This window comes from Simochromis diagramma, unplaced genomic scaffold (genome assembly GCF_900408965.1).
Source record: "Simochromis diagramma unplaced genomic scaffold, fSimDia1.1 OVJJ01000355.1, whole genome shotgun sequence".
Lineage (NCBI taxonomy): Eukaryota > Metazoa > Chordata > Actinopteri > Cichliformes > Cichlidae > Simochromis > Simochromis diagramma.
In genome coordinates this window covers 414503-439585 of record NW_024387174.1, presented here as the reverse complement: position 1 = coordinate 439585, position 25083 = coordinate 414503, and the positions used below count along the sequence as shown (strand labels likewise).

The 25083-nt window shown below is 40.9% G+C and overlaps 2 protein-coding genes and 1 long non-coding RNA gene across 11 annotated transcripts in view; 1 reads left to right on the top strand and 2 right to left on the bottom strand.

The window, feature by feature from the left end:
- dip2ca (disco-interacting protein 2 homolog Ca) overlaps nt 1–3259 on the top strand; it is a 192307-nt gene extending 189048 nt beyond the window's left edge. For all 5 annotated transcript variants that reach the window (XM_040049481.1, XM_040049480.1, XM_040049482.1 and 2 more), the window contains one exon: nt 304–3259. In XM_040049481.1, coding sequence (XP_039905415.1) covers nt 304–556 — 253 coding nt within the window. In that variant the 3' untranslated portion in view covers nt 557–3259. The remainder of the gene's footprint in view (nt 1–303) is intronic.
- A 2937-nt stretch (nt 3260–6196) lies between these two features.
- Nucleotides 6197–25083, bottom strand: part of LOC120744900 — a 30505-nt gene continuing 11618 nt past the window's right edge. The window contains exon 2 of the long non-coding RNA XR_005698481.1: nt 6197–6964. This is a non-coding gene — a long non-coding RNA (uncharacterized LOC120744900). The remainder of the gene's footprint in view (nt 6965–25083) is intronic.
- The window catches only part of zmynd11 (zinc finger, MYND-type containing 11), a 29364-nt gene continuing 12047 nt past the window's right edge, over nt 7767–25083 (bottom strand). For 2 of the 5 annotated variants that reach the window (XM_040049491.1, XM_040049492.1), the window contains 12 exons: nt 18595–18756; nt 18214–18291; nt 17385–17477; nt 16189–16276; nt 15041–15096; nt 14811–14888; nt 14466–14584; nt 13985–14270; nt 12204–12278; nt 11294–11572; nt 11017–11202; nt 7767–10276 (listed from right to left, as the gene is read on the bottom strand). In XM_040049491.1, coding sequence (XP_039905425.1) covers nt 10154–10276; nt 11017–11202; nt 11294–11572; nt 12204–12278; nt 13985–14270; nt 14466–14584; nt 14811–14888; nt 15041–15096; nt 16189–16276; nt 17385–17477; nt 18214–18291; nt 18595–18756 — 1623 coding nt within the window. In that variant the 3' untranslated portion in view covers nt 7767–10153. Of the gene's footprint in view, nt 10277–11016; nt 11203–11293; nt 11573–12203; nt 12279–13984; nt 14271–14465; nt 14585–14810; nt 14889–15040; nt 15097–16188; nt 16277–17384; nt 17478–18213; nt 18292–18594; nt 18757–24228; nt 24319–25083 lie in introns of all 5 variants that reach the window. The other 3 variants (XM_040049490.1, XM_040049489.1, XM_040049493.1) reach the window with 3 other exon arrangements.

Genomic DNA, 25083 nt, shown 5'->3' with positions numbered 1-25083 from the left:
TTTTTTGACATTTTTTTCACCAACTTTAACCTTGGACGCTAACACTCAAGGTCAAACGCTTCGCCAGCCTAGGTACTCATGTCCCCCGAGGCCTAGCACATTGTCTTGAAGTTTGAAGAATAAAGTTATTCCAGGTTTTCACATTTGTTTTGCCTCCATCGAGCTTTTATTGGAATCTGCTGTCACACCAAATTTGAACGTGATATCTTAAATGCTGTGGATGAGAGCTGCCAACACGTCGATTACACACTCCGCCCCTTCTGGGGTGACAAGAATTCAAGTTTTCGTCATGTATGTCCGCAGCGCGGTGTTCACGTGGACCAACCTGCTGGTGGTGGTGGTGGAGCTGGACGGTTCGGAGCAGGAGGCCCTGGACTTGGTCCCCCTCGTCACCAACGTGGTGCTGGAGGAGCACTACCTGATCGTGGGCGTGGTGGTGGTGGTGGACATCGGCGTCATCCCCATCAACTCCAGAGGGGAGAAGCAGAGGATGCACCTGCGGGACGGCTTCCTGGCCGACCAGCTGGACCCAATCTATGTGGCCTACAACATGTAGCGCCCCCTGGTGGCTGAAGAAGTATTGAGGAAGATGCAAAGACAATTCTGCTCCAGAGACCGAAGGAAGGAAAAGCGGAGCCGAGGCAGAGTTTCCGGCACGAGGGGGAGGAGGTGGTCGACTTTTTTGCCCTGAATTTTGGTGCTTACTCCCAGGCTGCGTAACCGCTGCAAACTAGCTCCCAGAATCCAGCGCTGGCATCTAGATTGCATTCAGGTCATACTCAGTCTGAGAGGAAGTGCGGTCCCCGGGTCGTGCCGACTGTTTACCGAAAAGTGGAAAACTCGCAGCAGTAGAGGACAATCGTTAGGAAAGATCCCGGCTTTTAAAGTGCGTGTGGCTCACTCTCTATTTTCATGTTATTTGCTTTCCTTAGGCTATTTTTTTGAAAAGGATATTTACACACGAAGAGAAAAAAAACCTAAACGATATCGACCATTACAAAGTGCGACATATGTTTTGATACGAGGGCGGGGTCTGAGGGGAGCGCGTCGCAGCCGCCCCCCAGTTTTACGATGAGGTACGTTTCTTTCATATTTTTCTTTTTTTGTTTGGAATCGTTATTTTTCTGAAGCCCCATCTCAGCTAAAGTCGGCGTGCTAATTTTCATATACTAACAGCTGCAGCCTTCAACTCCGTTTATTTTTCCGTACAAACTAACGGCTTCGACCGAAGCTAAACACATAAATTCATATCATGTAAGTATGTACAAACAGAAACTGATTTAATTTATTTTGTTTCTCTGTTAGAAGTATATGACGAGACATTCGAGAATGTTTTGCTCTTGAATATTTGCTAATATTACGAAAAAGAAAAAAGCATTGTATTATCTTGAGTGAAACAAACTCACATCAAGCCTATTATTGAAAATAGAAATATATGATTATAGATTATATTGAAGATGAGCGTAAGGATTAATCCCAGACAAAAGCAGAAGCATGAGGGGCCGTGCGTCTGCACGTTGGTCTGAAATGTGTCGGTCAAATGGAAATTATAAAAGCGATGCTCCGAGTTTTATTCCAGCTTACGTGTGAAGAGTTCTGATCCTGTCCTGGGAATAAACAGAAACGTTGTTTTTATGCTCTTAAATATTAAAACAAATCCCTAAAAGTTCCCAAAAGTTATTTTTTTTATAGTCGGCTCTTTTTCTAATAACAGAGGATGAAAGTAAAACTTTGCCAGAAATGTAAAGAATCAGAAGTTTAGGTGTTATTGAAATGTTGCTCTGTTTGAATTTGCCTTTATTTTAGATTTCCATCTATTATTGGGGCAACTTTTCCAGCTCAGTCACAGGGATAATTATTTGCCTACAAGGGGATGGAGAGCATTGAGTGTCAGGGCTGTCACGATGTTACAGTGAAGTTCATCGCAGTAACGATGTCATCATGATATCTGTAGCTAATGTGAACATTTTAGATTAATAGTAAATAATGGAAAATTCATCTACAACTTTGTTTTGTTGACTTTTTAATCATTTTAAAAGACTAAATGTCTCGTACTGTCTCTCAAAGTAAAGTTGTAAATTTTAGATCCTGACAAATTTATCAGTAGGAGCATTTTAGATATACTGATCCATGAAAATTAAAGAAGAGGTGGGAGAAATGCCCTCCATACATATGGATGAGTCAGCTGATCCGGGCTGGAGAATAGTGAAATTACACACAGCGAATGTTAAGGGAAATCTGTTTGTTAAATCCTCAAATATCAGTATCGCTCTCAAGAATTACAAAGACATGATTTCCTTCAGACAGACCATGAGAGTGGGAAAGTGGTTTGATAGCAGGGATTAAGAGGCGGGGATTGAAAAGTAAATTATGATATGATAGTGGCACATTATGTTGCTGTTAACAGTAACAATAAAGTGTGTGGCATACGGCATCACGTTCCCCTCGTTTATAAGCATCAGCAGGAGAATGAAGACTGATTCAAAGTATTTCACTAAAAATATCGATATTTGGCACTAGTATCAGCATGTTGCTGTGTTTATATTTTAGCCCACTTCAGTTTGGAACTACAGATCTCGTGACTAATGCAGTCCAATAATTTATAACAAACGCCTTCATCATCTGAGTCAGGAGATTCATTGCCATCTAGTGGCGACTAGAGGAAATTACAACAGGCTTGTTTTTGGTGTGGTTGGCGCCTTTGGGTCAGAACTCTTCACGCGTCACGTTTCTCTGGGAACAAACAGGTTTACTGATCTTTAAAATGTTCAGAAGTAGGAACATCTGTCGCTTTTCAAACTCTCACAGCTGGAACGAAACGTTCCTTCAGACAGACCATCAGCAGCGCCCGTTGGACTCATTTTATCACCTCCGGCTCGGAAAAGGCGAATCACCCCAAAGTGGCAGTTGTAAATATCAAAGTGGGAAGTCCTTCATATTTTTACACGGACTGATCAATCAGGGCTCATACAGTGATGTCACAACAGGAAGAAAGGCGTTTTTGCCAGAGACCCTTTAACTCGTTAGAGCTGCGGGGAGGTCGGAGCAGGGGGGCCTTCTTCATCGTCTTTGGCGGAGAATGTTCTAGTTTCAATGCCAGGATTTTTTTTAAGTAAAAAAAGCACTTTCTTCAGAGTTTGTTTTTCCTTTCTTTTATCGGCAAAATGTATGTCCCTTTTTTTAAGGTTAAAAAAATGTCTTATTTGAGTTGACATAAAATCTTTCAGTTAAATAAACATTTCAACAATTTTGACAAGAATTCGATCTTTGTCTTATTTACTGTTCTGCAACATTGTTGCTGTATGCATCACACACGGTGATTCCTGAGTTTTAAAATGTTGCTGATTGAAAACTTTCATGAATATTCCACATTCTTAATTACATCTGAGAAGCTATACAACATGAAACTATAGTATTGTGCAAAAGTCGCGCAGGTCGCTCTGTATTTTGGAGACAAACATGTTTAATTCTTTAAAGTGGCCTTGAGCTACAGTTCTCCCAGCAACACAACTTAGCAAAGAGCCTTTATCTTTTGGGGTGCTCTTGTGGGTTTTGCTAGCAGCTTGTTGCTAAAACACTGTTCCCTCCTCAATCCATGAAAAACGCCAACCATCCGGTTGTTCAGTCTGACGTCACTAGCCATGTCTGGACCTAAACTCCGCTGCAGGTCCATATATCAAACGATCACTATGGCATTACTGAGAGTTGAAAAACTGTCTCAAGTCTTTCATCTTTAATAAAATGATCAGCGTTCTGCTCTACCAGGTGTAACAATTGAGTTTAACATCCAGGCATCCATGAAAACTGAATTTGACATTTAACGGAGTTAGAAGTTAGCAGGAAGTTAGCTCACTAGCTTCTATCTAAATACAATATAGCATGTCCTGACTGCGGGGTTTTGGAAACAAATTAAAACGTACAGCTCTGTTATCACTTCCAGCATAAATGAAGACAGAAAACTAAACAGCAGTGACGTTTGTAGGGTTACTGAAGTTGGGCTAGCTGGTATATAATGATGTGCTACGTGACCGCTAGCGACACAGCTATGTTAGCATAATATAAACAAGCTAACTTTTTTTTCCACTTGATAAAAGTTAACGTGAGTGTTCTCGGTGGTCAGGAACAAATGTAATCGCATGGCAGGATGCTGTAAAAGGACCAAACTTCAGCCAGGAGAACAACTGAGATAATCCATCCACAATACGAGGTTAGTCATTCATATACTGCTGCATGGGCTGGGCTGTAGTTACATCCTAAGGTTTTAAAAACTGAGCTTAAATAAATGATTAGCAGTAATAAAAGCCGAGGGAGGTCAACAGTGATCACTGACTGTTTTAGGAGCTTCTTGAGATCAAATAGAAGAAAACACATAACATTAAACATGTTAGCAACACAAAAGCCATATTGAACGCAGACTGCTTTAGGCCCGGAAGTAGGATTCGTCACGTCATCACTTAACAATCGGATAGCGGTTGGGGTGGCTGTGGCTCAGGTGGTGGAGCAGATCCAGTGTTGCCAACTCCTCAGTAAGGAAAATCGCTATTGGCTGTCTTAAAAGTCGCTAGAAGTCACTAAATGATGTCATCGCCTAATTTGCATAATTGGTCATGCTAATGTAATTGTAACCTACATTGTTGTTGGAGAGAGAAATAACATCGTGGAAGAGACAGAGTGAGTAAAAAACGTCTTAAACGAATTTCGAATTTATTTAGAACTACAAATTAAATTTCTTTTAGCAATTATTATTTTTTTAATGTCACAATTCCAACCCTGTTCCTTTATCCGGGCCTGGACTGGCAAAAGTGACCCGAGATTGGCACTCTGGTGGAGTTACTGTGTGTGTGTGTGTGTGTGTGTGTGTGTGTGTGTGTGTGTGTGTGTGTGTGTGTGTGTGTGTGTGTGTGTATATATATAAGTAGTTTTAAACCTTGTGATCCACAAAACAGCATAACAGTAAAAGAAGAACTGACTGCGTTACAGTCAGTGCGGAGCAGCGGCTTTGCTCATAAGCGATTCATTTGCAGTTTGGAAGCATGGGTGAACATCTCCTGCCCTGATAGCAGCTGGGGGAGGACTATCCTCCGCCCGTGAGCGCTTTGGCACGGTTGAGAGTGAAAGCGATACGCGCTTTCACGTCAAAAAGTCGTCATAAGTCTCCAGTAACACCAGAAAAAGTCGCCAGATTTGTTGCTAGTCGCTTTTTAGAAAAAAAGTCGCTAAGGGGCTCTGAAAACTCGCTAAATATAGCGACAAAGTCTCTAAGTTGGCAACACTGAGCAGATCAGCTACTGATTGGAAGGTTGGAGGAGCCAGGAATCGAACCACCACTCTGCATGCCAAATATCCTTGGGCAAGATACTAACCCCAAATTGCCCTCCGATGCGTTCATTGGAGTGTGAATGTGTGAATGCTTATTAGTTGCACTACATCACGATGGAACAATGAATCCAAACGTGAAAGTTTGGTTCAAATCACCGTCAGGACAAAAGGTACAACAGTATCTGTAAAACAGGAGACTCGGTTGTGAATTTTTGCTGCTTCAGCCCGCGGTGTTCGAGATCTCGTCAATAAGAACACAAATTTTATACTCAGTTTTGTCCACCAAGCACGACCATCGGGTTATTTTCACGATGACAGTGATCCCAAACACTTTTCCAGTGCAGTAAAATCACGTCTGGATAGCAAAGCAAAAGGTAATGATGAAGAATAAAGGTGGTCATACCAAACACGTGTTCAAACAAAGACTTCCAAGTTCGTTAGAATCGTACAAACTCTTTTAGTCTTTTATAGTGCATTTTCATTTCAATAAACCACTGCAACCAAACCAAAAGCAAAGTCTAAAGAAATGAGCGGTGGGCCAAGGGTTTTGCAAAGTGCTGCACATTTGCTGTTCTGTGCACTGCTGCTATCTAAACTCTTAATACTGATCACCTAAATATTACTGACGTGGGAATCACTTATATCATTCTTACCTTTAATGTCTTGATGTTGGTTTTTCCTTCAGCCACATTTGGAAATCTGAGTTTAAAGAAACAGTCATTTTTAAATGGGAACTATTTACAGTTAATCAGCATCAGACAGAGTAACTGATTACTGGTAAACAATATTAAACTAAAGTAAAAATGCCTTTCTTAGATACAACCTGCATTATGAAATGCATCATATCCTCAAAAGAAACCAAAACGGACTCTGGAGAACTTGTTGATACATTTATTTCCTCCATGTTAGCACATAGAATATATTTATATACATATTGCTAGCTAAAGTGTCAAAGAAAAAGGGAGAAAACAAAAGAGCATAGAAAATGTTAAGCCACGAGTAAAAGTTTACATATGGACAGAACAACAGGAAGTGAGAACAAAGAAACCTTTACACTGATTTTATTCCTGCTAAAAGTACTTAAAGTACAAAGAGGATCCATGTAGTACACAGTATGTACTAAAATACCCCGAAATAAGAACAGCGAAAAGGCAAATATGATTGGACAATTTGATCGATTCACTCTTATTCAAGCTGAAAACAGCATCGAGAGGGGGGATATAAATCATTGTCATATTGCGTTACTCTGAAGGAGTGCAATCACGCCTTTTCTTTTGTTTACGTGAGGGGAAGAAACTGAACGAGGAGCTGGAGGTACACCTTTACTCATGCAGTTCAAAAAGCAGAAATGCAAACTGGAATGGCATCAAAGCTTTACACGTGGCCAGAAAAAGAAAGGTTTAACATAAAAATCACGTCGAAAGCTTCATGGCTGGATGGACAAATATAAAAACAATAAGAAAAAAAAAAATAAAAATCAAAGCTGCAGCCTCGCAGGTCACGTGTAACACAAACCCCGCCTCCGGTTCGGAAAACGGTCGGCTTTAAAAAGAGATGCTGAAATGTTGAGACACACTGAAGAAGCTTAAAAGAACAATAACTAAATCTCTCTCTCTCTCACACTCACACACACACACACACACACCTGATATGATTGTAAAAAACTACAACTAACAGTCATCCGCAGGGGGGAAAAAATCATTTACAATGTACAAATAAGATGGCGGAGGGGACAGAAGGATGTTTTATTTACACGTAGTGCACTGAAGATGAGAACTGTGAGCTATGAGAACATGACAGGAGTAACGCACACATCACATCATAAAGGATTTAATGAGTTTTCATGTCTGAGGGACGTTTCAGAGGAACAACCGTTACCGTAAATTCTCTAATAGTGGGCAGCCCAAAAATCACGGTTTAGGTTCATTATCAACAAATTCAGTAAACGGTAAAATCAACAATGAATTCATCTCATTAGTGAGGCTGTGTCTGTGTGTTACACACTTTCAATCTGTCAGAGCAACTACTGCACAGGGACAACAAATCTTAGTCGTCTCTGGTGACGAAGTCTTAATTGTGTCTCCTGATTAGTTCCACACCGAATGCAGTTTCCCCACAAAAAAGTCAAAAAGATCATAAAATAAAAAAAATAAAAAAATTAAAATCATTAAAAGTTATATTTGAGATTGTTGCTGCAGACATTCGAGATCTTGATTTGATTAATTTCTTAGAAACGTAAAAGCTACACCAGTCTACCCATCAAACTTCCTGCTAATGAAATGCATTTCCTCCAATTTCACAATAAAAGCTGTTCAAGGTAAAAGTAAGAGCTCATAAAAATGTCGCCCTACATGGTAGCATGCAGTGAAGTGTGCAGATCACAAAGTAAATGTTGATTACCAAATCGTTTTTTGAGGGTTGGTGAATAAATTGACCTTTTTGTTAAAGTTAAAGTGTTTTTGTAAAAAAATTTTTTAAGTAACAGAAGTAAGAAGTATGTAGTTTATTTAGTATTTGTGTGAACTGGTCAAACAAAACAGGCACTTTATAGTGAAGAGGTTATTTTAAGCTCAGTTTTAGTTTGTGTTGTTGCATTTTGTCACAATTACTACATTAAATAAGGATTCTATGACAGTGTTTTTGCACCGCTCAGATGTTTCATAAAGAAGACAAACATGAAAACATCCAGCACAGTAACAAGTTTTAACCACTTTGTTACATCAGAAATCTTCTTTGTTAAATGGGTTTTACTTAATCGGGCCCATTTAACAGAGTCGGTGTGTTCACTGCACTTTACCGGACTTGTTAAACTCAATTCAGCTCTATATTTTCTACTGGTGTAGCTTTTCATGACTCACAGCTGCAAACCCCCACAATTATTTTTTGTCTTTAAAAAAACAAAACAAAAAACAAACAAACAAAAAGGTTACAGAAATGTTCTATTGTTATTTGAAAAAAATCAAAAGAATAAAGTGTAACAGCCTGATTAGCTGGTGATCATTGGGACAAATATTGCATGTTGCTGTTGGAGAAAGCTGATCTCTTCAAACATTCGACTGCTAAAACACAGCACGTAGTGCATACAAGGATGGAGGCTTCGTTCACAGCCAACAGCACTGAAACTACAGGGCTGCCCACCATGTGAGAATTCACGGCGTCTTATTTTTCATATGTTAAAGGAAAAAGGCAACTTGGGGTAAAGCAAGTTTCTCTCATCTTTCATAACTGAAGAAACAGTCAAACAAACAAACAAAAAAAAAATCCATTAAAAACTGGCAATTTTATTGCCCCATCAAAAGAATTTAAATAAAAAAAAAAGTGATTCTAAGCACCGTAATTAGACATCAACACTGAGCACAGGGGGAGGAAAAGAAAAAGTTTGATCATTCATATTTGCATATTTTTTATATTGGTCCATCCATTATCACTTCTTTATGGAGACCAGACGTCTGGTCGTTTTTTCCTGCTTGTTTTCCCTTAATGAATGAAAAAACTATGAAACTATCTACATGCATGTGGCCTCACTGGGTGAGAGGATGAGAAGAAGAAACAGGCACCGACCACCAACTACAGCATACGCAGTGAAAGAGTCTCATAGCTAGTCACTTCAGATTAAAGGGGGGAAAAAGAAGAAATGATGAGGAATCTCGAGTGTACGTCACTAGAAAAATGACACCGATGATGCTCCGGAAAATATACATCTTTTTTTTTTTCTCCTTTTTTAAATACACTGCAGGAGGGCGAAGAGAGGAGAGGAGTCGCCGCCAGATGTTCTCAGGTAGGTTCATCAAAAGGTGCGACTTTTTTTGGCAATATTACAAGCATTTGGGTTGTTAAGAAAATGAAATGTGCAAACAAAAAAACTAAAAAAAAACCACCCAACAACAAAACTGTCAAATCATGTAACCTCTCTAAGATCCAGCTCAGGAAAGATTGCTGTACATCTCCTCGGCTTCAGTACAAACTCAAAACTTCCTGGTTTCATCCAACTCATTAAAAAACAAACAAAACAGTCCAGTCCCCCCCAAAAAAAGAAACCAAAAATGTGCATAATTACAATAAAAATCTCTCATGGAAGATTTATTTTTTTGGTCGGCATCTTTTAAAGCCGACTTTTTGACCCTGTTCCCAATAAGTGACTTTAGGACAATAAAATTTTCGATAAAAATGGTAAAAGGTGCTATCCACCGCAATCGATTCGTGAAAAGAATAAATTGCATTAAAGTCAGCGAGCCTTTTAATCCACAATTTAATGTTTTTTTGTTGTTTTTTTTTTTCTTTTTAAATCGGTTTTCTGTATGAAAGCGGAGTCAGTCTGATGCTGCGATGGTGCTTACGGTACCTTTTTTTAAATGTTCTGTAGGATCGACGGCGTGCGCTTTGCTGCATTTACAGTAAGAAAAAGGTTTCTTTTAAAAAGTCAGGTAATAAAATGTATTCAGTTAATGCTCACCTGTTCCTACACACTTAAATAACACATTCTCCAACACAAAATTAGCACTTCAGTAAAAAAAAAAAAAGAAAAAGAAGAAGAAAAAAAAAAACAAGAGGTCATAACTCGTTCGAGCCATGCTGTTGAACAAACTGTTCACTGTTCAGAAAAAATAAAAGCGTAGAAAGTAAAATCAATACAATGGGTACATTAAATAATAGAAACAAAACCGCTCGGCACGCACAAAAAACCATCGGGTCCACAAAGTTTTCAGGAAGGCAAGTCGAGAAGCAGGAGGGAGAAGAGTGTTTGTGTTTGTTGTAGACACTGACTGACAGGAGGAGGCGAGGACTGAGCCAATGGCGTGCTGTGTAAGGTCGGGTAGGGGCGGGGCTTGTTCATTCATCTCTTCCTGCGGCAGGTTCGTTTGTGGTCGGCGTGCCAGTGCTCCTGCTGACATTTGATGGAGCAGTACGAGGTGTTCCAGCAGCAGTGGTACATGGCCTCCTCCTCGCAGTTATAACACTGCAGGCACAGGAAACAGCCAAAGGTAAACAAAAACAGGTAAACAAGACCTCAGCTGCTTTTTTCTATTAGTGCCTACTCGGATCGACTCGCCACAGCTCGCCAGGACTCAACTCTGATCGACTGTTCTTCCGTTACAATTTAGTACCTCCTAATGTGGTCGTTGTCATAGCAACACGACTTAATATGTGGCTCGAACGCAAAGGTGGACGTCGAGGTGAGAATATACCCGCTGCTGTCTGTGAATTTTCGTCAGATTCTGCGAACATGGCGTCATTTTTTGTAGCCTTTTCCCTCGTAGCTGGGTTTCAAAAATGGCGGTTTAGAGAACCAGACGCTCGCATGTCTGCTTGAGTGACGCTGCTGACCAGCCAATCGGTGGCATGCAGGCTGACGCCGTCACATTTCAGTACCTGCTCAGACAGCGGCGAACTGAGGGGCTCCAAGTAGGTACTAATGGAAAAGGAGCTATAATAATAATAATAATAATAATAATAATAATAAAAATAATAATAATAATACAACAACATATATAATACACTGGTTCCAGGTTTTTTCTTGTGATGACCTTAAATCTGCGTTTTAAATCACTGACACTGGGATTTCTTTGGGTTGTGAAAATCATCTTGGACAAAAAAAAAAAATTTTGAAGATTGTGTTTGTGCGTTTTTATAACTAATAAAAGAAGAAATCTTCTCTATATTCAGGCACACTTTAAGCTCTCGGTTAACTGAACTCACCCACTGCTTCTTCTTGGTCTGGGAGATGAGCTGTTTGTGTTGAGCCACCAGCTTCTTCACCTCCTCCACCAGCTCCTCTTTGCACTTCTCCTTCACCTGCTTACATTTCCTCTCCATCTCCGCCTGAGCTCCAGCCACCGCCTTACTCACCGCCTGGCGTTTCTCCTCCTCCATCTCTGCACGGAGCTGTAGAGAACACGCACACTTACGTTTGGAACTGGTCCAAAGTGCTCTCCATCATTAGAAGACAAACCCGAGTCGTTTCATACAAACGCACCTTCTCCAGAGCTTCTCTGATGACCCTCTCCGTCTCCCTCTTGTTGTCGGCCTTCATCATCTCCTTCACGTCGTTGAAGACCTTGGTGTACTTCTCGTGGCACATGTTCTGACAGGCGCCATCGCTGTTGGTCTGCGTGCCGCGATGCAGCGTGCGCGGCGACCCCCCGTTGGCCTTCTTGGTCTGCGTGGACACCGACAGCTTTTCTGGCTGCTGCGGTGCCGACGACACCGGGATCTCCTGGCTGGAGCTGACGGCCTCCATCTCCGGCTCCGGGTCCTAAGGGAAAGGATGTGATGTCTCTTAGAAGAAGTGACAGCAGGATGCTTCTGTGCCAGCTGTCACACAGATTCCTCCATCTTGGCCTGCAGCTGGTTATAGCTGAGCAGGAACTACTGTAAGCCACTCTAACCAGAAAACATGAGAGCTGAGAGCTTGCAGCTCCAATCCAGGACAGACAAAATCTGACGTATCAGTATCAACCTGGATTTCTCTTTGAGAAAAAAAAATTATTCCTCAAAAATAACTTCAAGCAATTTGAGCACAAACCCCGTCTGTCTGCAAATGTTTGTTCCGACCACCGAGGAGCTTTTGCATTCTTGATTTAGAAATTTCCACCCACTCGTTGCTGCGGATCGCTTCAAGCGATGCTGAAGTGGTTCATGCTGGATTTCAAAGTCTGCTTTTGATCACTGCCCTGAAGAACCCACTCATTTCTTTTACTTCACTTTCCTGCACAACATTTGCACCCACAGCTTGCTGGGATTTAGTGAGATGTCATGTGTCCCCTCTACATAACCCCAAATCAGAATATTTCCACCCTCACGCTCATGCCATGTACTTAGCATATAGCATCAGGTTATAAATCAGTCTGCAGCCAAAGAACAGAAAATATATAACAGCTGCTTACACTGACTTCTTCTTTGGGCTCAACCGTGTGAGTCCGACGGCTTTTCTTCGCCTTGGGCTCCTGGCTGCCTTTGAGCTGGGGGAAAAAAACAGAAAGGGTCAATAATCAGTGAGTACGCTGGCGTCCCAGCAGGCTTTCTTAAATGATGACAGAAAAGATGGAAACAAAGAGCTGTAAGGATATTAAAGAAAGTAGTTTAAAAATAACCTTTAAAGGCTGGTAAAGACCGTTTTAAACAGTTCACAGATTCTCATCATGTCTAAATCAGTACTCACAATTAGTTTTGGTAGATTTTTGTTTTGTTTTATGAGAAATCCCTTATTAGATCCCGAGTTCCTTAAATTAGTCTAAGTCAATAAAATTGTTATAGCTGCTTTTTAAGTGTATAATTCATGTATTAACCGATTTAAGCATTACAGTTACTGCTCCATAGAAAATATCCGATTCAAGTTTGTTTCCATGTGTCCTTAATAGTTGTGTCAGTATGATTTATGTTTTATTAGCCTCATAATTTAAGGATTTGCATCCAAAAGAACTCGGAAAATTACAAAACACTCAGCCAACAATGCAGCAGTTCAGCCACCAGAGGGCACTGTTTGTTTTATTTTAGTCTAATCTACCCGAGTTGGGTTATTTTAGTGCCAAGTTGTGTTAAAGTTTTATTGTGTGTGTTTTCCGTAACTTTTTTTTATTTTTATTTTTATTTTTTTTTTTATTTTAAATGCAACAGCTTTTGGTTTGGTAAGTTTACGATCAAACTACCTGTCGCTTCGGCGTGTTTAAGCGTTTTAGGACGAGTTTGAGGCGTGTGGTCGCTCTAAATATAAAAGGTGCTATAGAAGAGAAACCCTCACAGGAAGTGTAAACACGACTCAAGGTCAAGTTGTGAATGTTTCATGTTTTGCATCTTTGGGTACTGTGTAGAAACTTATTAGCCCTTTGTGACGAGTTAGACCTGATTAGGATATAAACTAAGCTTTTTCCTGTTATGTACTTGTTATTTTTAAAGAAAGCATGTCCTCATATGGGCCAGTGCATTTATTTTACAGCAACACAGTATAAAGTCACTACTGACTCTATACTAGTACGCAGAGCTGTGAGGAACTTAGTTTTTTCTTTTGAACTACTACATTGTTGCAGAAACATTGTAAACTACACTGCACACCCAAACCTCAAACAACTTCATTCACACAAACTGGAACATTACCGGGTCAACTGTCATAGTTTTCACATGACGAAAACTGGAAACAAAAAGGGACAAAGCATTTATTCCCAGAGGTTCGACTATCTGGTCAAAAATGTTAATGCTGCTCTTTTCATCCAGGGAAACTGAGAACCTTCCAGGCCTTCATGTTAGCTTCAAAACTGGCTTTTGTACTTTTTAAAAAAAAGAAACCTCATTAAGTTTTAAGGAGGGCTTTGAAACAGAGACAACATTAAAAAGCTATTTTTGAAAGTAAGAAACAACAAAAAGATTGTTTCCAGGCGTACAACTGATACTGGGCCCATCCAGGGTGTACTGGAGAGGTGAATGTTTCAGCATGTCACTGGAAGAGCTCAGTAGACAGCTGGAGAGAGGGAGGTCAGGCCATCTCTGCTTTCTCTGCTGCCGCAACAACCCCGAAGAAAACGAACAGAGGTTTTTGAAAGCACAGGAAGTATGCAGACGTGGAAGACTAACGGAAATCAAAACCCCATGAAGACCGTCTTTGGCCTCCAACATCTTATCCTGTAATTCACAAAGTAGAAAAGGGGATTAAAAGCGTGATGGCTCCACTTACATGGCGGACCTGCTCATTGCTGGTGGAGGAGATGCTGGACTCGGCTTCGTCCGTCCGCTCCATCCTGTCCGTCCTCACGCTGCCCTCCTCCTGCTGCTGCCGCTGACTCTGTTGGTGTGGCGGGCTGCCGTCCTCCATCTTCGTTTTCCAGAAGCGTCCTTCCTTCAGGAAGCTCTGGTACACCTCCAGCTCCTCACACGCTTTTTTCCAACCATTGCTGCGCTTCACCTGCAGCTGCTGCACGCTCACCTTGATGTCCTGGATGTTCTCTGAGGGGATCCACGCTCTGCAGGCCAACAAAGAAGAACAACCATTACGATTGACAGGTTTCAAGTTCTATTCAACTTCAGTTTAGTGTTGAGAAATGATTTTAAAAGTAATTTAAAGTAAGAATCTGGTGTAAAACAGTCACGGCATGCGGCGCTGTCTGAAAACAAACAATCAGAGAAGTCATGCTGTGCTTTGTTATAGTTGTGCTAACCTCTGGTGTTGATGTCCAAAGAAGCGTACGTCCACCTGGTTGTCCTCTCTCTGCAGGACTTTGGCTGGCCAGTAGCCAAAACCTTTCATCTTGGCCCAAACCAAGTCATGGCTGGGGCTCTGCCACGCAACACAGAGAAAACTTATCAGGAACAAGATGCAACAGACGTGATCAGCTCATTTACAGAGATCCTTCTGTAAATGCAACAGACATTCAGCGCACAGTAAAGCTGCATTTCTCAGCTGCCGTCAGCACAAATATTTGCACGAATAAAGATTATTTTTCTGCTGCTAAAAAGAATAAAGTGGGAATTTAGCCTGTTGAAGCCACTTTGTTTATACTCACACAGGGATAACAGAACCAGTTGTCGGGCCGGGCGTTCGACAGGTAGAAACAGTTCTTGCATAGCAACAACTCATTCAACTGGAAGACAGAGAGAGTGGGAGGAAAGAGACAAAGGAGTGCTCATTGTCCCAAAAAACACATCTCAACTTGTCACTAATTAAAGTTAATCAAAGGAGCTGCGCGATGAACTCCAAACTGGAGTGTAAGAGGAAACGATAAAAAGACGATACCTCGTGACACGTGTCACTGAAGAGCAACCGTGCAATCTCGGCCTGGTCGCTGTGAACTGCAACATACAAAACAAGACAGCAAAACCTCTCAGTCTGGTCACATCAAGGTTAATACAAGAAAAATCCCAAACCTCAACTAAAACATCAGGACATGAAACACTTTGGGTAGTGATAGTAAACCTAATGGTTTCTGGTGTTAACTCCAGGTTTGATACTCAGTCTGGTTTTTGGGATCACTCTGAATTCAAACCCAGCAGGCGCTGCTGTTAAACAATATTTTAATGAACATCCAAGGAGAAATTGTGAGGTTTAATAATGTTCTGCAAGTCATCTTGTTGTTATGGTTCTTTTTTGTTTTTTAGCCTAATGAGTTCAGCTCGTGGAGACGATTCTCTAAAGCTTCATTGAATTTATTTAAAAACAAGCATTTGTTTCCTCGTTTAAAATTTGAGATTCAGGCTGTCAGATGATCAAATAACAAAATTTTGTTGAGCCGTAAAAGCTCGACACGTGTTACCGGTGTGTTAATTAGCCAAACATAACAAGTAAAACTCTCTAATGTTAAGCTATAAGCAAACCAGGGCCACAGTCACATGACTTCAGCACCACCACCAGCAAATCCTGTCCTCTGTGTGAGGACATCAAATGTCCCCAACAACTTATACAGTCTCAGTCTGACACTTGCTGACATTCATCCTCTGATAAAAGCTACAAAATTCAGTTTTGTTTTTTTTTTTAAAACAAGGCGAAATTGTCTAAAGCTAGAATTAACCACAGATCTTAAGGCAGCAAAAACAAACAAACAAACAAAAAGAAAACCATTTCAGAAGCGAGGCAGATTAAAGGGACTTAAATGTCCAGGTGTACCCCGACTTTCATCCCACCACAGCTGGGACAGGCTGTCAAATTGTCCAAAAATGATTCCATGCATTCAATTTATTGATTCAAACATTTAAAACACACTAACACTAAATTTAATATTTGTTTTATTAAAATAGAATTCTTGTAAGATTCACTCTTTTTACAAAACAGTCAACATTTGGGAACTTTTTTTGCTTTTTGTTAAGAGGAAACAGGGTTTACTTCAAACTCCTCAATCTAAGGTCGGTGTGTTTCATAACCAGTATGTGGCGACACATTGAACCCACCTCCGTACAGTATGGCAGTGTTGTGAACAATCATCTGAGCGTCTGCTTTGAACTCTTCAAAAGTCTTGTACTTTCCTTCAGACAGATTCTGAAAGAGTCACAAATATTGAAAAGAAATTTATTCAGGAGGAGAACGAGGACGAAGAGTCCACTCACATGCTGAGTGTGTGTTAGGTGAGTGATACACAAGACAGACAGACACACACAGACACACACACACACAGAGCTTTGGCAGAAGCTGGATGTGATGCACCCCTTACCACAGCACAGCCCTGCCTGTCTGACCTGCAGACACCAAAGACTCCACTTTTCTATTCCTTTAAATTTGCACAAATCTTGCAAAATGGTTATTTGCAAACCATTCCCAGTACTTAAGAGTCGAGTCAAATTTATTTGCATAGCGCCATTCCTCATCTTGCTAACTTTTTCTTGTGTTATGTGTTTGCATCACTGAACTGTACATAATACTATGTAACAAGTGTTCCTTTTAACATTTAAGGTTTCATGTTTGCCCCACGTGATCAGAGTCAGTTTCTGTGGGGAGGAATTTGATCTTCCCAATCAAACGCTGGTACCTATGTGAGTCCAAAGTCTTTCTAGCACTGATGAGATGCCATGCTAAAGTAGCAGAGTTTTGAAAGCGGAGCAGAACAATATTAGACAATACTGAGAATAGATTCCAGTGCACATACTTGGTTCCACCTCACAGCCTGAGAATAGCTTGACAAGGGTGTTAGTCCCATCACAAGCTGATTAGCTAATCAATAGTCATCTCAGAGAGCTCACTGGAGCGTTCGCTTTTCAGCGGAGAAATTACAGTTTCATACCACGATGCCAGAACCCACTCCGGAGTGGATGAACTCAAAGTTCTGGACCCTGGAAAGTTTTTAGACTAAAACAAAGTTAAAAAAGGGGCTTCAATGTAATTCACAGAGATTACCTCCGGGTCTGTTGAAAAAAATAATAATAATGTGGAAAAGAAAAATCAGCTTCTAAACTAACTGATGTCCAAATCCAGCTCACAGAAACAAGCCTGACAACCCAGATGTTAGGAGAACCCAGTAAATGATTCTGAAAACAGCCTTGAAATCACAGCCTCTGCACAGTGAAGGTCAAAATGGCTGTGAAAATAACACAAATATACTTAATCAGACAAATGTAAGCAGAGCTGTGATGACGCAGAGCTCCACTGTTACCTCTTGGATGTTGGAGACGTCCAGTGCAGTGTGGATCAGTCGTCTGTACATGGGATGTTTAGTGTCTTTGCCTTTTTTGTTCAGGTCCACTGCCTGCAACGTAGACGAGGTGTAACGATAAAACGCAGTCTGACGTAGAAAAGCAGGGATGTGTTAGAGGAAGGTGACGGAGTAATGAAGGAGGGGGAGCCCGGGAGGTCTACATTGATAGAGGCAGCATGCGGGGTTAATGATGAGATTTAATATGCCTTTAAGAGGGAGACGGGGGGAAGATAAAGGAGAGAGGAGATGGAGGGACTGAGTGTGGGCATGGAGACGTAATGGGAGAAAAGATGAGGAAGGGTTGCATAATGAGGCCTTTTTTTACTATTACACTGATTCAGCTCCATATTTTTATTCTCGGACTTGAAAACAATCAATATTTATCATTAGTTTTTCTGCAGCTCCTCAGTTGAAGTTCGCGTCCGTCCACCTTTTAAGCCAGCACTCTACTAATCGGCTGCTTCTCGCGAGTAGACCGTTTAAACATTAGGTGGGCGGGGCTTCTGATGTCACAGCCAGAGCCGCGTGCCTGAGATGAAACGAAGCATTCAGAGCAGCCTGAAGCATGACTTTTTGGCTCACAGGAATTTCTCGCACATATGCCGGTCTTATTACTGAAAAACCTCAGCGTGAGCATCCACAGCTGTATATGTGTAACTACGGTAACGAAACAGGAGGAAAAGGGATTTGTAACATGCAAATCTTGTAAGCTGGATTTCCATAGTTAGGTTTGATGACAACAACAACAACAAAAACAACCAGGGGTAAAAGTACAGGCTGTTCTCACCCTCTCCTTCATACGCTGGACAATGAAGCGCAGGTATTTACACATCTCCTGTTTGTTTAAGTTCTTCTTTTTACTTCCCTGATGATGTGCAGAAAGAAAAAAAACAGACATCACATCACTGCAGGAAGTGCTCTGACAGTGTAATAGAAATACATTTCAATATTAAGTCATTATGGCCCCTGGCAGCTGTTAGAAAGGCAATATCCTGAAATATTAAAAGATAAAATCCTGTTGGAGAGAAACGACTCTATGTGTGAAAAAAAAAAAAGACTAAGACTGTAGGATCATCTGTTTGTAAAGACCAGCCTTATTCTTAATCATCAAACAGCCCAGAATCTGTTCACTTTCTCACGAACGTGCTTGCACTCTTCGAGCACCCACCCTGCAGACGACGCACTGCCAGGGAGATCCTCCGTCTCTGGGCTTGCACTCGTCCGACAGACACTTGAGATGATAGACTCGGAAGCAGTTGTCACATGTTAGGACGTCACCCGGTAGGTGACACTCGAAGCAGTACCAGTCGTGGCTCTCCGTCTCCCAGTCCTGCAGCGAAGACACAGCAAAGCACAAGTTTGGGTGACCCCCCCCCTCCAACCCGCCAACCACAGCAGGGGAGGAAATGATTTTTTTTTTCTCCCTATCCTCCATCCTTGATTAAAGCTAGCTCACTAGGATGTCAAGCAACAGAGCAGAGAGACCAGTTAATTCCTGAAAGTGTCAGGATTTGCCCCACTGAGAAGCATCAACCTGTTTACTCAGCACTGACAAGGACCATCAAAAGCCTCAATTTTATTGGTTTAGCGCGCCATCGTAATCAAGATTTCTATATTGGTCCTATTCGTCCTTTTTCCTGATTTGACGTCTGCGATGTGACTCACTTTCGATTTTATATTTAATTTTTTTTAAGTTATTGCTAGAGGACACGGGGGAGTCAGGTCAGATATAAACCCCAAGAACAAAAACTGACTGGTAACCTACAGGTAACATAGTCTACTGCTTTTTTGCTGCTCATGTTCAGATATGTCTAGAAAATATATGCAAATAGATTCTAGCACATGTGACTGAATAGCTGGTGGTATGATTGTAATATTAGGAACACTCGCTTCCCGAGTGCATTGCAGCAGAAACTTTTAAATACATCATTTCATTAAAATTCTACAGGAATCCTCTATAAATGCACACTGACCAAACTTCCTCACATAGCATGGGGGAAAAAAACCTTTTCATCCTGAATCTGATTATGGAGACACACTCTGTGCATCAGCAGTGAAGTCATTTAGCCCAAAAAAAGCTAATTTGGACAAATAACACTGTCCTTGTGATAGCTGAGTAAAAGGTCAATGATTCAAAGTGTGAATCAGTAAGATCATCTGGGTGGAAATATCTTTCCTCTCAGAAAATATGTTAAGCTGATTTTCAGAAAGAGCCCTTCAAGCCTTTTTCCCTCTTTTGTGGATATACAAGAATGAAAAGAAACAAAGTGGTTGTGCCGAGTTCCTACAAGGTGTGAATGTGGTGAACGGTCTGAGTGATGAACACTACTACGGGAGGGAATCATTCGATTGTTCCTAGATAAACGCAAACAGGGAAGCGGCAGGGCAAAAATGCAGTTTATCTATAAATCAATGCAGCTGTTGAACAACTACAAAGAGGCTTCACAAATGCTAATATTAAAGTAGTGAAGGTTTATTTGGCATACTTAAATTTTAAATTTATTATTTTTGTCGACCTTTCCTTTTCAAAACGTTTTAATTGCTTTTTTGTGGTTTGCTAAATTTTAATGAATGCCTGCTACCGTACTTCTCTTGGCAATTACTGGCTAGCCTTGGGGCCGGGCATCAATCCTCATTAGTAGGACCACAAACGTGTTTAAATTTCTGTAATGCTCTGTAATCTGGTTTTCTTATGCTAATGTGCAACATTTAACATTTCCCTGCGAGGGACTTTAAGTAGAACTGCACAATACAGCTATCGCCATATAATTCAGCCATATTATTGTATCAGCCAACACCCAGCTGATCCTCCTCTATTCCCTGCTAAAAGTAACACAGTCAAGTCCGGCAATTTGTGACCGGTGACACAGTTTTCACGAAGATGGTGCAACAGATTAGAAATGAAATGATCGAGACTGCAGATTCTCAGCTTTAGCTCAAAAGTCTGAAAATAGAAAATACTGTGCTAATCACTGAGGGTGATTTTATTTTTCATATGATAACTTAAAGTTATTCTTGTCGAGTAAGAAGCCCCTGCTACGTCACCAGAAAGGAGTTTCCTCCTGCTTTTATTGAACTATAATTAAAAGTTGTGTTCATAGAGAGCAGCCTGTGAATGGATGATGTGCAGGAGCATTCCACGGTGTATCCGTAGCATTCAGCAGGTCAACTGAGTTGCGCCGAGACGGGAAGTAAAAGCACTAGAAATTCACGTACTTATCAGCCTGTCAAGAGTCCAACTCCTCCCACTCACAACCTTGCCGACACAGTGGGTCCAGCAGGAGTCGTGACTGAGTGCAGCTCAAAAAAAAAGGAAACGCAAAAAAAACAAAAAACCCAAAAACAGCTTTTCTGTTTCTCTTGATTTCTTCTCCATGTGCTGCTATAGTTTAGGTTTTGAGGGGGGTGAAGCACACTGGCTAATAGCTGCAGCAATGACAAAGTAGTAAAGAGTTTCTGATGAGGTCTGCTTGCCTTCTGCTTGCTCAACACTGAAGAAAATCTTTTTAAGAATGCATTTTCCTAAACAATCCTGACAAGTCTTTAAACAAAAGACGGTAACAAAAATCGAAAGTGCAGGAGTGTAACCCGCTGCTTCATATAGGGGATGAAACTAGCCATAAAAAAACCCCTGCAGGACTCATTTGTCCTGCAGGTTTTTCGCATTTCTATTTTTTTTAAGCATCTCTTTCGGACCTTCAAATGCATCTCACTGCATCAAAGTATATCCTAATCCCTAAAACTCATCTGTAGGAGCCAGGGAAGCAAAAGGACATCATGCTCACTGAAGGAGTTACAACTGAGGATGAACAGCTCAATCCTTTGCAGAACTCTTTTTACTGGTGAAGTTTAAAACAAATATATTAGTGTTGGAAGAAGACTTTATGAATAAGCTGTTCTAGTTATGATCAACTGTTTGTTTAAGCAATTAAATACTGTTCTCCATCTGTAACTGTGAATAAGAATGTTTATCAACTAGCAAAAAAACAAACAAACAAACAAAGGAGCCCTAATGTTGTTATGCCACACATCATTATTAATCGATGTTTAAAATAAGGCTCCAAATCGAGATGATGTCGTATTGCCTCGAACTCGAATGAAATAAGGAACTGAGGACGTATAAACTCAAAGGAGACGAGGAAAGGAAGTCAGAAAGTGAGCCTCAGGTTTTACTTACATCCGTTTTTTAAAAAAGATTGGAATCATTTAATAGCTGATTGCACAAATTAATTACAAATTACAAAATGTAATTGCTGATTTTATAATTTTATTCATTAAAAAAATAAATCTATGAACAAATCTGATGGCGTGTTTAACAGGGCTGAAAATAAATTAAATCATTAATTGAAAAATTCTTTAAAAAACAAAAATTTAAGATTTTTTTTTTTTGGGGGGGGGGGGGGGGGGGGGCATAATTTTCAATGAACCCCTTGAATTAAAGCTGAGAGTCCGTCTATCACATCTCGCTCGCTTCGCTTTAAACCCACAGTGGTAATGCACAGCTTCAAACCTGCACATCTACATTGCCATTTCAGGCACATACAGTATCTCACCACTGTAGCAGTGATCGTGGTCAGACCACATATTTTCGTCCAAAGTTTATCTGGGAACAAAATGAGCTCACACCAAGTACAACCTCAAAGATTCCCAGCTGAACAGAACTGAAGGAGGGTTCAAAATTTAAGTCCGCGTAGATGTAAACACACTCTAAAAATCCACGCACCGATTCGTCAAAGGACTTCTAAAGCGTAATAGTCTCTTCACCCACACAAACACTTGAAAAACAGAGAGATGGTGCTCGTGTTCTGCTGAGTGTCAAGAGCCACTTCACTATTGTTGGACTGTCTGATGAAAGACAAGTGGCTGACTTCAAAAAGCCAGAGCTCTGTGAGCCAAGGACACGACGTCTGTGGTTTCAGCAAAGTGACTTTTAACAGAAGTGCGGACAGATTTGGGCCCAAGCACAACAGATATTATTACAATAACAACGTTTGAATACAGACTCGGCAACACCAACACTAAGATAGAGATACGACTATAAAACTGTGCTTAGCTAAAGTTCAACTCCCCCCCCAAAAAAAAAGCCTTTTATGAGTTCCAATCACAGACTTCTCTTAACCGTGAAGCGCTTCTTTGCTTTTTGGAGGGAGAAATGTGCCCCGACTATAAGCTGCCAAGGCGAGGGCTTTGAGAGCGATAGAGGAAGAACCGAGGCAGTGAGAGTTGGCTGCCTTTAGCTTTACTCTGGTTAACAGCTCTGTACTGTCAGTGTCAAGCTGGGACACTCCACAGAGCCGGGCAAGGTCGAGCAGCAGGGCTAGCGTGCCTTATTGTGACCCAGAAAAAACAACTCCAGGATTCATCTCCATTGTAAGGCTTTACTCCAAGCCTACAAACACAGATCCATCACTACAGCACCATCAGTGGGCATTTTTGTTTGCCTTTGAGCAGTACCACCATTAATGCAATGTCAAGTAGCTATGGTTTGTACTGCTGCCTGATGATAGTGACAACTGAATAGGTAGTTGTAACTACTTAGTTGGGTAGAAAACCCTGACAAGGGTTTGCACTGCTGATGGTTTTTTTGGTTGCCCCAGTTAAAGCAACTAACAGAATAATGAGCTGACTGAGATAATTTATCTCCATTTCAGTGCCTCAGAGGATCAAAGGATGCTAACGCTGGTTAGCTAAGCAGTGGCTTTTGTTACATATGTTACCATGTTAAGCTAGCCCGCGTCAAACTCAGTCAAGCTCAATAAGAATATCTGTGAATGAAAAATGTCTGTGTTGCTATGACGAACAAAGTCCTTTCTGTTAGCATTTCTGATCCTGTCTCTCTCCACAGGCCCAAGTAAAATGTTTATTCTCAGAGAGAAGCACTAAGTTTGAGTTTTTCCAGCTATCAGAGCAGTTTGGAGCCTATGTTCATAGCGTGCAGACGTTTTAAACCTTGCTAGGGAGGCAACATTGCAACAATGGCTACTTGCCCGCCTAAGTAATTAAAATCTCACAAATCAACATATTTAATAGCAATGACACATCAAATATTAAATCTTATCCTTCTATAAAGTTATTCTATTGTTCAAGTTGTTTGCTAAAATATTTGATGGTAACATTTTTTATCTTGACACATTAAATAGCCTCTCTTTTGGTGTCAAGTGTTTCATTTCCTGTGTGTATTAATTGTATGTGAGATGGCTCACCCTTAAGCACCATGGCAAACCCTGCACTCAGTGATGTTAGTTACAGTGTTTAGGCACAGTAAAGAAACTCAAAGAGCATATCCACTCAGAGGCCTGTCGAGCTTTCAATGAAGTTTCAAAAACAAATGAAATTCGCTCGGGAGGATCTAAAGAATGAAAACAGTGTGTGAGCAGCGAAACTCGCTGAACGATGTCAAAATAATGGGTTAGTAGCTGCAATGAAATAATGTGCATGTAGACTCTCTTTTACAGTGTGTAACTACTGTCAAAGTGCATCAATACATCACATCATGTTCATTACCATGCATCAAATGAGTAGATTTAAGTCAGTTTAATAACCAAACTTTCAATAATCAACAAGCATTTAGGGGACGTTTAATAAAACTGATCCTGTAAGATCAGGTGAACCTGGATTTAATCCAGCCTGGCTTGAGGGAATGCTTTTAAAACTGAACTTTAATTTTTTTAAAGAACCTATTTGTGCTATTTTTGAAAGTTATGTTGTTGTGCAAATGCCATGGTTATCTGTTAGAGGACCAAATAAATCTTGAGGTCAACCAGAGGACACAGCTCACGCCAGCTGGACTGAATCCAAGCACCTGCGGTGGGAGAACTGGCCTCCATCTAGGCCCTGCTTCAGAGTGCTGCTCACATTCAAACTCTGGTCTGTCCGCTGAGTGATTACTAACCTGAAAGAACCAGTCGGCCGTGTTATTAGCAGCAGGCACGGAGGAAACTAAAGAGCACAACCACACAAACCATAATCACCCAGCTCCCCTCCCACCCCCACCTCCACTGTTTCATCAATTGAAAATGAAGGAAAAAATAAAAAAAAAAAGAAAATAAGCATGCCAGACAGAAGTTAAGACCACAGCAGAGCACACTGTTCTTAGAAGAACTACAACTACCAAGACCAAAATACTACAAACTCACAAATGCTTGCTACCAACCTGCGGCTATGCTAGCATTGCTTGTCATCTCACATGAGAATCTGATTGAGTTTAAGCAAACACCAATTGCTTTTCAAGCCATAACTTGATATTTGAGTATGTTTGGCTGGTTTTTTTTTTCACCAGGAGACTTTGTGTTATCAAAATCAAGCAACAACACACCTGTAGATAAGTAGCAAGCACATATTTCATAAAGATCACTGATCACTTCCGCAAGAAATTTGGCCACGCAGACACAGCGCTGCAACGGACTTTCATGAAGCTTTTCACAGCATAACTGAATGACAGCATGTAATGTCTGGCAGTGCGATTACTGCTGAACTCTATTGCCAGCAAGCAGAATGATTTTCAAATGGAAACCGGATGCATAAATTCATTTACGGTGCAGCAAGTGGACTCAGTCAAAAGCACTGCACAAAGACTCGATCTCTTGCTTTCAATCTCATTTTAAACGGCTTCTAACTTTTGCACCAACCAGACCATACTGTACGCTGTTTAGCTTTT